This window comes from Scyliorhinus torazame, chromosome 6, assembly GCF_047496885.1.
Source record: "Scyliorhinus torazame isolate Kashiwa2021f chromosome 6, sScyTor2.1, whole genome shotgun sequence".
Classification (NCBI taxonomy): domain Eukaryota; kingdom Metazoa; phylum Chordata; class Chondrichthyes; order Carcharhiniformes; family Scyliorhinidae; genus Scyliorhinus; species Scyliorhinus torazame.
The window spans coordinates 183,364,767-183,378,657 of NC_092712.1; the positions used below are offsets into that span (position 1 = coordinate 183,364,767).

A 13,891-nucleotide genomic window follows, 5' to 3' on the forward strand; every position below is an offset into this window, starting at 1 on the left:
GGATAAAGAGCAAAATGAGATATGTTGATGACGGCAGCAGCTTCAGTCTGGAAGAATCCACTAGCATAGAAATTGAGGATCATGGGGTTATATATAGCCAGTGGCAGCACCATCCTCACCCTCCTCCGAGGTTGCAGGTCTGATTTGAGGAGGTTGCTACTTGACACAATGTTCTCTGGATTACAAGCCAAGTCTTGAATGCTTTTTTACTTTGCTAAGCACTGTATCAGAGGATACTACACCTGTGAGGTGACATCTTTGGTAACGTTGTAAAGAGAAAAATGAAAAGGGTTACGGGAAACAAATGGAAAGAAAACAGAAATATTGAGTGGCGTAGATTCGAACAGGTGGGCGGGGTGGGATTGGGGATTTCACAGTGCACAATTGTTGTTCACTGTCATTGCCCCTCTGATACTTTCCTTATCTTCATGATGTCGGGCATGCACAGAGTAGAACAGAATTAGGGCTTTTGAGAGGACGGTAAGCAGGACACCGTGAGATCAGCAAATGTGAGATTAGCAAAAACAGCAGAAGTAGTAAAAGTGATCTGGAAGGATAGTGCTTTAATGTAACTTTTGTATGTGTGCAATTGTAGCAATTCACATAAGTCTAGTATCTTATTCACAGTTTGCACAATTACTGTGAAGAACACAAGGAGCGGAATTCTCTGAGCCCGCGCTGGGTCGGAGAATTGCCGGGGGGGGGGATGGTGGTGCGCGCAAATCCCGCCAGTCCGCTCCGATGCCGGACCGGAGAATTGGCACCAATCGCGTCATTGTGGTCACCACGGTGCCAGTCGAGGCCCGTTGAAAGCAACCCCCGCGGCGATTCTCTGTGCTCAACGGGCCAAGGCCCACCAGTGTCGTTCAAGTATGGTCCTACCTGGTGGGCCTTCGGCATTCTGGCTACGGGGGCTATTCTGGCTACGGGGGCTATCCTGGTGGGGGGTTGGAGGAGCCGACTCCGGGGGGCCTCCATGGTGGCCAGGCCCGCGATTGGGGGCCAACGATCGGCGGGCGCGCTAATTCCGGGGGGGGGTCTATGTTCCTCCACGCCAGGCCCCTGTAGGGCTCTGCCATGTTGCCCGGGGGCCGGCGTGAAGACGGCCGTGGTGCACATGCGCGGACCCGCGCCTGCCACGGCGCGCATGTGCGGACCCACGCAAACAGTGTAGGGCCAGCTTTCGGCACTGGAGCAGCACCCAGCACTCTGGCACAGTTCTAGCCCCCGAGGAAGGAGAGAATGACTAGGCCTGGAGGCCCGTTGACGCCGGCGTCACTCGCGCCGGTTTTGACGCCGGCGTCAACACTTGTCCGGTATTTCAGAGAATCCCAGCCAAGATTTACAATATATGGGGCAATCCATTTGGTATTCATGCTGCCTTATGTATCTAAAGAGGGAAACACTGAAAAAATGCAACATAAATGCAGAAGGTAATGTTACTGCTAGACTGCATTACCTAATAAAATAGTTAGTTGTAAATGGAAAAGGAGCCCCCGAAAATCAAAACATAGTCCTTGAGGAAACTAGGCTAGTATGTTTTTGCCCTTAAAAAATAGCATTGCGAGCCCTTCTCTCAGCATTGTACTTTTATACTCTACCCACATTTGCACCACACTCATTATGGATTCATAGCACGATCAAAGAAACAAGGCAAGTATAAACAGTGGGGAGTGAATTTCGAAGATCAAATTTCATGACAGATAATGTTTACCTCCCACTCAAAGCCCTGTGCGCAGCAACAAATTAGGACTTTCACATCAGGATGGTATAAATGTGTTGTAAATCTCCTGTGAGTTTAAGCTGGAATTCCACCAGTGGTCCTGTCATGCATCAATGCAAATAATGTAATAGATGCCGGTGCTTTCATTATAATGTCTGGCAGAAAACTCAACCAGACTGCTTTTACCGTAGCCCAAAGTGAATACAATCTCAACAGGTACAAACATTTGACTCGATTTTTAAAGGGTGTATCTTATTTTGGTAAAGGAAAGCTGAAAAAGTCACCAGCTATAAACATACCACGTTAGATGACACTGAAGTATTGCGTTCTGATAACAACCATTGTAACTCTTCACAGTGGAAGATACAAACATATTGGAAAGTGTGGGGAACCAAAATCTGATGAGAGTGAAGAACCTAAAATAATTAATATTAGTAAAGATAAAGTGCTGACGAGGTTAATGGGACAAACAGCCAATAAATTCCATTGATCTCATGGCCTTCATTCATTGTTGGATATAAAATAAATGATTGCAGAGATGGTGGATGCACTGCTTCTGATCTTCTGGAATGCCCTAGATTCTGGAATGGTCCCCAAGAATTGGAAGATAACAAGTGTATCTGCTGTTCAAGAAAGCAGAGAGGAAGCAGACCAGTTGGCCTGACGTCAGTCATATAGGAAAGTTAAAATCCATTATTAGGAATGTGATAACACGGCAATTGGAAAATGATTGAGGTATCATTGGCAGGTTAAATAAGGGAGAATCAATTGATGCAGCGTATTTGGATTTTCAAAAGACATTTAATAAGATCCATCAAAGGGGTTATTACACAAGATTAAGGCTTATGAAATAAAGACTGGAGAAGGAACAGGAGTCTGCTCTGTCATTTCATGAGATCACAGCTAATCCAGAAACCAACTTCACCACCGTAACTCACTTGGTAGCTCTGATTCAGAAAGTTTCAGATTGAAGTCCCCACACCAAGGTTTAAGCATTAAAAAAAGGCTGACATTCCTGTGCAGTGCTAAGCAAGTGCTTCCCTGCCAGAGACACTGGACGCGATTTAATGAAAATGAAACAGAGTCCCTTGTCGAGCATGTAAAGTCGGGTGTTTCCCAGCGCTCACAGTGCCAAGAAAGAACCCGCTATCGAACAGATCTCTTTTATTTTGGGGTCTCTGCAGGAAACGCCCCGCTGAGGCCACACTTAGTCTCATTTCCTGCACTGAGGAGCTCCGCTCAAGACTCCCCAATGCAATCCCCGGATCCTCTCAACGCCCCAACTCATCTCATCGAGACCTCCAAACCCCACTAAACATGGACAGGGCATCCTCGGGCCCAATCTCCAGAGTGGGCAAAATGCTACCTAGGAATGGCCAGCCTGGCACCCTGACAGTGCCCCTGCCAGCCTTGCACCCTGGCAATGCCCCAGCCAGGCTGCCAGTGCCACCTGGACACAAAAAGGTATCTGGTCATTATCACATTGCTGTTTGTGGGAATTTGCACAAATTAGTTGCCACATACGTTTCCTACATTGTAGTGACTGCACTTCAACAGTACTTCAGTAGTGGGAAAGTGCTTGAGACATCTGGTGGACTCTTTCTTTGTTTTAAATCCTTTGATTCCCCTTAGAGTTCAGAAATTTATTGATCTGAGCTTTGAATGAACTCAATGTGCTACCGTGCTGCGTGGATAGCACTGTGGCTTCATAGCACCAGGGTCCCAGGTTCGATTCCCCGCTGGGTCACTGGCTGTGCGGAGTCTGCACATTCTCCCCATGTGTGCGTGGTTTCATCCGGGTGCTCCGGTTTCCTCCCACAGTCCAAAGATGTGCAGGTTAGGTGGATTGGCCATGCTAAATTGCCCTTAGTGTCTAAAAAAGGTTAGGAGGGGTTATTGGGTTACGGGGATAGGGTGGAAGTGAGGGCTTAAGTGGGTCGGTGCAGACTCGATGGGCCAAATGGCCTCCTTCTGTACTGTTCTATGTTCAATGACTAAGCATTCATACCCCCGGGATAGAATATTCCAATAATTCAAAACTCTCTAGCTAAATTACTGTTTTCTCACCTTGATAGGGTTGATGCTGATCGACTGTTTCTTCTGAAGGAGGTTGTCACGCCTCTCAGAATCTTATAGGTTTCAATTAGATCACCTCTTATTTTTCTAAACTCCAGAGACAATAGTCCCATTCTATTCATTGTCTTCTCATAGGACACCCCTCTCATCCCAGGAGTCAACCAAGTGAACCTTCACTACACCTCACCAAAGTTAGAACATCCTTCTTTAGGTAGGAACGACAAAACTGCACCGTCCGCCAGGTATAGTCTCACCAAAGGCCTGTACAATTAGAGCAAACCTACTTACTCTTGTACTCCAACCATATTGTCTGTTTTCTCTGGGGTTTAGAAGAAGGAGCAGGAATGTCGATGAAACATATAAAACTCTTTTTACAGTGTGGATGCTGAGAAGGTATTACTTCTAGAACTAGCGATAGTTGTACCAGGCTAAGAGGTTGCTCTGAGCTGAAGAGACATTTTTTCAGGGAGAAGGTTACGAATCTTTGGAATTCTCTATCCCAGAGGACAGTGGCTGTTCAGTCATTATGTTTTTTCAACAGCAAGGCCGACAGATTTTTGGGTACAAATGAACTCAGGGAATGTGGGGATAGAGCAAGAAATAGGAGTCGATACAGGTCTGCAATGATAATGCTGAACGATGGAACAGACTCAGAGCTGTATGGCCTACTCCTGTTCCTTGTGTTCTGTTGCCCTGTTTACACTGGTGCTCTCTACAAAGGTTCTGGGACCACAGTGTACCTGACGTCTGACGACAGTAAGTTGCTGCTGAAAAGCCCAGAAAAACATTGGCCAACTTAGTGAAATGAACAGCAAGCTCCCGTCCTTCACAATACTGACTGCACCTTCCGGATTTCCAACCTTTCATTGCCCATGTGACATGAAACCTTGCAATGTACCTGACGGGCTTCTGCCAGGCTAGATTTTCCATTTCGAGAAATTGAATTCTTTGTTTGGTAGTGGCACACAAGCATCAGCCAGTATCGTGTCTTGCCGCATTTTGGATTGGTCATTAATTGTTGAACGCATCTTACTAAGAAATACACCTGTGATACCACATATTATGCCATATTATACCACATAACTGCCCTATTATGTATTTTCTTTTATTCCTTTTCTTTTCATGTACTTAATGATCTGTTGAGCTGCTCGCAGAAAAATACTTTTCACTTTACCTCGGTACACGTGACAATAAACAAAATCCATTCCAATCCAAAAAATAGCAATAATGCTTTAAAGGTAACCACTCCTATAATCTTTGGTAAAAGCGAGCTTACTTCTACCTTTTTTCAAAGTGAAGAAAAACGCACCGGTATTGAATTCTCAAGAGGGCAATAAAATCTTACACCGCTCTAGTTACTGGTTCATTTGGGATTCTTTACTGGAACTATCGGATGTTGGGAGAGCATTTTCAGTTTGTGTTAAACCTGAAATTTGGCTTGGTCACAGTTGCAAAGCTAAATCTAAAAAATGTAGTCTGAATGGCTGTTGAGTTCCTCTACTCATTAAAGGAAAAGGATATTTCCTGCCTCGAAATTACACCTCCCACTGCTAACCACCACTGAGGAAAATCAATGCATACTTACTTTCACATTTCCAGATACTTCCTGCAACCATCTCAACAACAACAACTTGCAATTATACAGCTCCCTTAATGAAATGAAACATTCCTCATGACACTTTACAGGAGCATCATGAAATGCGACATCAAACCACGAGATATATTAGGGGCAGCATGGTGGCACAGTGGTTAGCAATTCTGCCTCACAGCGCCAGAGACCCGGGTTCAATTCTAACCTTGGGTGACTGTCTGTGTGGTGGAGTTTGTATATTCTCCCCGTGTCTGCGTGGGTTTCCTCCGGGTGCTCCAGTTTCCTCCTACAGTCCAAAGATATGCTGGTTAGGTGGGATTATGGGGATAGCATAGGGGAGTGGATCTACGCAAGGTGCTCTTTCAGAGGATCGGTGCAGACTCGATGGGCCGAATGACCTCCTTCTGCACTGTAGGAATTCTATATTCGGCCAGATTATCAAAAGCTTGATCAGAAAGTAAGTTTTCAGGACCACCTTAAAGGAGGAAAGAGAAGTAGAGCAGCCAACAAATTTAGGAAGTGAATTCCGTAGTTTAAAACAAAGGCAAAAGCCTGGTTGAAGGCGCTTTCGCCGACTGTGGAAGGATTAAAACAGCAATGCTTAAGAGTTGGCTGAACGCATAGATCTAACAGTTTTGTAGGGCTGGAGGAGACTCCAGAGATAGGGAGGGGCAAAGCAGCCATGGAGAGATTTGTCTGAAATTGGAATTTTAGAAATGAGGTATTACTTGATCGAGAGCCAAAGTAGATCAGTGAGCACAGTAAAGATAAGATGGAACTTTATTCAATGCAGGGCACAAGCAACAGTGTTTTTAATCGCCTTAAATTTGTGAAGAATAGAACTAGAACATTGAACATAGAACATTACAGCGCAGTACAGGCCCTTCGGCCCTCGATGTTGCGCCGACCTGTGAAACCACTCTATAGCCCATCTACACCATTCCCTTATCGTCCATATGTCTATCCAATGACCATTTCAATACCCTTAGTGTTGGCGAGTCCACTACTGTTGCAGGCAGGGCATTCCACACCCTTACTACTCTCTGAGTAAAGAACCTACCTCTGACATCTGTCTTATATCTATCTCCCCTCAATTTAAAGCTATGTCCCCTCGTGCTAGACATCACCATCTGAGGAAAAAGGCTCTCACTGTCCACCCTATCCAATCCTCTGATCATCTTGTATGCCTCAATTAAGTCACCTTTTAACCTTCTTCTCTCTAACGAAAACAGCCTCAAGTCCATCAGCCTATCCTCATAAGATCTTCCCTCCATACCAGGCAACATTCTGGTAAATCTCCTCTGCACCCTTTCCAATGCTTCCACACCCTTCCTATAATGTGGTGACCAGAATTGCACGCAATACTCCAAATGCGGCCGCACCAGAGTTTTGTACAGCTGCAACATGACCGCATGGCTCCGAAACGCAATCCCTCTACCAATAAAAGCTAACACACCGTACACCTTCTTAATAACCCTCTCAACCTGAGTGGCAACTTTCAGGGATCTATGTACATGGACACTGAGATCTCTCTGCTCATCCACGCTGCCAAGAATCTTACCATTAGCCCAGTACTCTGCCTTCCTGTTATTCCTTCCAAAATGAATCACCTCACACTTTTCTGCATTAAACTCCATTTGCCACCTCTCAGCCCAGCGCTGCAGCTTATCTATGTCCCTCTGTAACTTGTATCATCCTTCCGCACTGTCCACAACTTCACCGACTTAAGTGTCATCTGCAAATTTACTCACCCATCCTTCTACGCCCTCCTCCAGGTCATTTCTAAAAATGACAAACAGCAGTGGCCCCAAAACAGATCCTTGTGGTACACCACTAGTAACTGGACTCCAGTCTGAACACTTCCCATCAACCACCACCCTTTGTCTTCTTCCAGCTAGCCAATTTCTGATCCAAACTGCTAAATCTCCCTGAATCCCGTGCTTCCATATTTTCAGCAGTAGCCTACCGTGGGGAACCTTATCAAATGCTTTACTGCAATCCATATACACCACATCAACTGCTTTACCCTCATCCACCTGTTTGGTCACCTTCTCAAAGAACTCAATAAGGTTTGTGAGGCACGACCTACCCTTCACAAAATCGTGTTCACTATGTCTAATCAAATTATTCCTTTCCAGATGATTATACACCCTATCTCTTATAAACCTTTCCAAGATTTTGCCCACAACAGAAGTAAGGCTCACTGGTCTATAGTTACAAGGGCTGTATTTACTCCCCTTCTTGAATAAGGGGACAACATTTGCGATCCTCCAGTCTTCTGGCACTATTCCTGTTGACAAAGATGACTTAAAGATCAAAGCCATAGGCTCAGCAATCTCCTCCTTAGCTTCCCAGAGAGTCCTAGGATAAATCCCATCCGGCCCCGGGGACTTATCTATTGTCACCCTTTCCAGAATTGTTAACACCTCCTCCTTATGAACCCTTCTAGTCTAGTAGCCTGAATCTCAGTATTCTCCTCGACAACATTGCCTTTTTCCTGTGTGAATACTGACGAAAAATATTAATTTAACACCTCTCCTATCTCCTCGGACCCCAAGCACAACTTCCCACTCCTGTCCTTGACTGGCCCTACTCTTACCCTCGTCATTCTTTTATTCCAGACATATCGAGAGAAAGCTTTAGGGTTATCCTTGATCCTACCTGCCAAAGACTTCTCATGTCCCCTCCTGGCTCTTCGTAGCTCTCTCTTTAGGTCCTTCCTAGCTAACATGTAACTCTCGACGCCCTTACTGAACCTTCACATCTCATCTTTACATAAGCCTCCTTCTTCCTCTTGACAAGTGTTTTGACTGCCTTAGTAAACCACGGTTCCCTTGCTCGACCACTTCCTTCCTGCCTGACAGGTACATACTTATTAAGGACACGCAGTAGCTGTTCCTTGAACAAGCTCCCCATTTCCATTGTGCCCATCCCCTGCAGTTTTCCTCCCCATCTGATGCATCCTAAGTCTTGCCTCATTGCATCATAATTGCCTTTCCCCCAGCTATAACTCTTGCCCTGCGGTATATACCTATCCCTTTCCATCACTAAAGTAAACGTAATTGAATTGTGGTCACTATCACCAAAGTGCTCACCTACCTCCAAATCTAACACCTGTCCTGGTTCATTACCCAGTACCAAATCCAATACGGCCTCGCCTCTCGTTGGCCTATCTACATACTGTGTCAGGAAACCCTCCTGCACACATTGGACAAAAACGGACCCATCTAAAGTACTCGAACTATGGCGTTTCCAGTCAATATTTGGAAAGTTAAAGTCCCCCATAACAACTACCCTGTTGCTTTCACTCCTATCCAGAATCATCTTTGCAATCCTTTCCTCTACATCTCTGGAACTTTTCGGAGGCCTATAGAAAACCCCTAACAGGGTGATCTCTCCTTTCCTGTTTCTAACCTCAGCCCATACTACCTCAATCGACGAGTCCTCATCAAACGTCCTTTCTGCCACCGTAATACTGTCCTTGACTAACAATGCCACCCCTCCCCCTCTTTTACCACCTTCCCTGAGCTTACTGAAATATCTAAACCGTGGCCCCTGCAACAACCATTCCTGTCCCTGCTCTATCCATGTCTCCAAAATGGCCACAACATTGATGTCCCAGGTACCAACCCATGCCGCAAGTTCACCCACCTTATTCCGGATGCTCCTGGCTTTGAAGAAGACACACTTTAAACCACCTTCCTGCCTGCCGGTACACTCCTGCAACTTTAAACCTTACTCATGACCTCACTACTCTCAACCTCCTGTATACTGGAGCTACAATTCAGGTTCCCAAGCCCCTGCTGAACTAATTTAAACCCTCCCGAAGAGCATGAGCAAATTTCCCCCCCCCAGGATATTGGTACCCTCTGGTCCAGGTGTAGATCATCCCGTTTGTAGAGGTCCCACCGGCCCCAGAATGAGCCCCAATTATCCAGAAATCTGAAACCCTCCCTCCTGCACCATCCCTGTAGCCAAGCGTTCAACTCCTCTCTTTCCCTATTCCTCGTCTCGCTATCACGTGGCACGGTTAACAACCCAGAGATAATAACTCTGTTTGTCCTAGATCTAAGTTTCCACCCTAGCTCTCTGAATTCCTGCCTTACATCCCTATCCCTTTTCCCACCTATGTCGTTGGTACCTATGTGGACCACGACTTGGGGCTGCTCCCCCTCCCCCTTAAGGATCCCGAAAACACGATCCGAGACATCACGCACACTGGCACCTGGGAGGCAACACTAGGTGGGCCAGTGAGGAGTGTACTACCATAACCAAGGGTGGGATTTTCTGGTTCCTCCTGCTGGCAGGTTCTTCCAGTCCTGCCAAAGTCAATGGGGATTTAAATGAATTGCCGCAGCTGCCGCTTGGAAACCTGCCATAGGTGGGGCTGGAAAGTCTCGGTGCAAGTCTAGAGACAGCAAAAACACAGGATTTCAACAGCAGAAAGGAGCAGAATTAGGCAATGTTATGGAGGTGAGAACCAGGGGTCTTCGGAATGATGCATATTGGTGGCAGACAGATCATAGGGGCTGGTTTAGCACAGTGGGCTAAACAGCTGGATTGTAATGCAGAACAAGGCAACAGCGCTGGTCCAATTCCTGTATCGGCCTCCCCGAACAGGCACCATAATGTGGCGACTAAGGGCTTTTCACAGTAACTTCATTGAAGCCTACTTGTGACAATAAGCGATTATTATATTATATATTATCTCAGCATCAAAGATAACACCAGGCTGCCAACAATATGTATCAACCTCAGACAATTGTCAAGGAGGGGATGGAGTTGGTTATTGGGGAATAAGGTCGGGGCAGCACAGTGGCGCAGTGGTTAGCATTACTGCCTCATGGCGCCGAGGTCCCAGTTTCGAATCCCGGCTCTGGGTCACTGTCCTTGTGGAGTTTGCACATTGTCCCCGTGTTCGTGTGGATTTCGTCCCCACAACCCAGAGATGTGCAGGGTAAGTGGATTGGCCACGCTACATTGCCCCTTAATTGGAAAAAATTAATTGGATATTCTAAATTTATTATTTTTTTAAATTAGGGAATAAGGTCTGTGACAGAGACCAAAAACAACGGCTGCGGCCTTCCCAAGATTTAACCTTTGCTCACCCAGTAATGAATGTAAGACAAGAGAGTTAATAATTTACAGACAGTAAAAGGGTCAACATCTCTGGCGGTAGAGTTGGGTGTTGCCAATGTACATGTGGAAGCCGACACTGTTTTGAATGATGTTGTGAGGAAAAGCCATTTGGTGAAAAACAGGAGGGGATCAAGTTATAGCGGTAACACAGAAGAGTCGCCATTACAAATGGTTTTCTGGCTTTAATTGGGCAGATAAAAATGAAACCAGGCAAGGGCAGTCTGAGCGAGCGACCATGGTGGAGACATGTTGGAGCAGAACTTCCTGATTAACTGTGGTAAAGGCTAGCAGACACACTCAGAAGAGGAGATAGTTTACCTCTGTCACAGAGGATGGCATTTGTGATTTCATGTTTAATATCAGAGCCACCTTTCAGCCTGCTACTGACTTGTAACGCAGATTATGTGTCATATCTTGTCTTGTGGGATATCCAGTGTATTTGGCCTGTTCCTTATTTTATTCCCCGGTCAGCTATTTACATTTCGAAAGGAAATCTGTAACAATTGGTTGACCCGGAACTTCCAGTTCCTGAAACTTGACAGCTCAAAAAACAGAAACCGACCTGCTGACAGGTTAGAGCAAAGCGGGTCAGCTCACCTGCTGGACGTAGTCCTGTACTTCCCCCATCTCCCTGAATGTAGATTCACTGGGGGTCAAGGCGTAAAACATCAGCCTGACCCCCTGCGAAAGAGTCAGGTTGGATTGCAGATGTAGCACCATGTTCGGTGGAGAAATAAAAGAGAGAGAGAAAGAAAAACTCTGCACCCTTCTTGCTCACTAGTGTTTAGAATGGATCCGGTTTGTGTGTGTCGGGAAGCGAGGAACACTTTCTAATTGCGCAGTCCCCGGGAGAGGCAGGGATATGAGGGGAGGAGGCGGGTCGGAGCTGAGCAATTTCCAATCATTACACAGGAGATTGGCCGCTGGAACATGACGTGCCTCCTCGTCCACTGCACTGCACGGTAAACACTTGTTGCACCATTAAGAACATAAACGTTAGTTCCGCACTTTATTATTTAGGAATTGCATAAGAAGAACCGTAAGTCCTTTAAAAGACTGCCCGGGATTTTTCACTCCACGCATGATTTTGTTAACATATTGTATTTAACAATTCCCTCCCGAACGCAGAGCGAATGGAGAAGGTGCAGAAAGTTTCACAAGGATGACAGGGGAACCCACAGCTTATTACTATATTGTTAAGAACTGGGATTTCTTTCTGTGTGGCACGTTGGTACAGTGGTAAGCACTGCTGCCTCGCAGTTCCAGGGATTGTGTGGAGTTTGCACTTTCTCCCCTTGTCTGCGTGGGTTTCCTCCGGGTGCTCCGGTTTCCTCCCACAGTCCAAAGATGTGCAGGTTAGGTCAATTGTCCATGCTAAATTGCACCATAGTGTCCAAAAGGTTAGGTTACAGCGATAGGGTCGAGGAATGGGTTTCAGTAAGGTGCTCTTTCCAAAGGCTGAATGGCTCCCTTCTGCACAGTAAATTCTATGATTTCTAGCAAGGTGTGAGTGATGACTTGGGGAAGGCCTCTTGTGGAAGAATCCAAAAGCGACTATAATGGTCAAATAAGAAATTCAGAAGTAACTTCTTTACGCAGAGAGTAGTTAGAATGTGGAACTTGCCATCACATGGAGTCATTAAGGGAAAAAGGAATAAAAGGATATATTGATGGGGTTAGAGAGTAGGGTGGTTGGAGAATTTTGGGGAGCATAAATGCTGATTAGTGAGAAGGAGGAACTGAAAGAAATCAGTATTAGGGAAACGGTGTTGGGGAAATTGATGGATTGAAGGCCGATAAATCCTCCGGGCCCGATAATCTATATCCCAGGGTACTGAAGGAGGCGGCTCTAGAAATGGTGAATGCATTGGCATTCGTCTTCCAAGATCCTATAGACTCTGGGACAGTTCCGACAGATTGGAGGGTAATTAATGTCACCCCACAATTTAAAAATGGAGGTCAAGAGAAAACGGAATTATACACCCGTCAGTCTGACGCCAGTACTGAGGGAAATGCTAGAGTCCATTACAAAAGATTTAATAGCAGAGCACTTGGAAAACACTGACAGGATCGAACAGGGTCAGCATGGATTTATGAAAGGGAAATCATGCTTGACAAATCTACTGGAATTTTTCAAAGATGTAACTAGTAGGGCAGCACGGTGGTGCAGTGGTTAGTAGTGCTGTCTCGCGGTGCCGAGGTCCCAGGTTCGATCCCGACTCTGGGTCACTGTCCGTGTGGAGTTTGCACATTCTCCCAGTGTTTGCGCAGAGTTTCTCCCCCGCAACACAAAGATGTGCAGGGTAGGTGGATTGACCACACTAAATTGCCCCTTAATTGGAAAAAATTAATTGGGTACTCTGAATTTTTATCAATAAAAAAAAAGATTATCATAGAATTTACAGTGCAGAAGAAGGCCATTCGGCCCATCGAGTCTGCACGGCTCTTGGAAAGAGCACCCTACCCAAGGTCAACACCTCCACCCTATCCCCATAACCCAGTGACCCCACTGTAGCGCACAAAGACTCCCGAGAGACGAATAGAGGTGAAGTCGATGAGGCTTTATTAAGCGTGACTCGTTCCCCGCAGTTCAGCAACAGACTGGAGCTGCGGGGAGAATTCCTGGTTCTTATACTCTGCCTTCAGGGCGGAGCTAGAGATCAACAGCCAACCAGGACCCGGGATCTGTCAGCCAATGACATCACGGCTTCACAGTCCCACATGACCCCTAATGCATACTACCACACCCACCCAACACTAAGGGCAATTTTGGACACTAAGGGCAATTTATCATGGCCAATCCACCTAACCTGCACATCTTTGGACTGTGGGAGGAAACCCACGCACACACGGGGAGGATGGGCAGACTCCGCACAGACAGTGACCCAAGCTGGAATCGAACCTGGGACCCTGGAGCTGTGAAGCAATTGTGCTATCCACAATGCTACCCTGCTGCCCTGTAACTAGTAGAGTTGATGAGGGGGAGCCAGTTGATGTGGTTTATTTGGACTTTCAGAAGTATTTCAACAAGGTCTCTCATAAAAGATTAGTGTGTAAAATAAAAGCGGATGGGATTGGGAATAGTGTATTAAGGTGAATAGAAAACTGGTTGGCAGGTAGGAAACGAAGAGTCGGAATAAATGGGTCTTTTTCCAAGTGGCAGGCAGAGACTAGGACGGAACCGTTGTGATCAGTGCTAGGACCCCAACTAGTCACAATATATATTAATGATTTAGATGAGAACTAAATGTAATATCTCCAAATTTGCAGATGACTCAAAGCTGGTTGGGAGGATGCAGAGGTGCTTCAGTGTGATTTGGACAAGTTGAGTGAGTGAAAAAATGCATGGTGGATGCAGAATA

The 13,891-nt window shown here is 46.0% G+C and overlaps 1 protein-coding gene across 4 annotated transcripts in view; it reads right to left on the reverse strand.

Moving 5' to 3' along the window:
- Positions 1 to 11,371, reverse strand: part of agmo (alkylglycerol monooxygenase) — a 552,459-nt gene extending 541,088 nt beyond the window's left edge. For 2 of the 4 annotated variants that reach the window (XM_072509153.1, XM_072509154.1), the window contains exon 1: positions 11,127 to 11,371. In XM_072509153.1, coding sequence (XP_072365254.1) covers positions 11,127 to 11,249 — 123 coding nt within the window. In that variant the 5' untranslated portion in view covers positions 11,250 to 11,371. The remainder of the gene's footprint in view (positions 1 to 11,126) is intronic. The other 2 variants (XM_072509152.1, XM_072509151.1) reach the window with 2 other exon arrangements.
- Between the last annotated feature and the right edge of the window lie 2,520 nt (positions 11,372 to 13,891).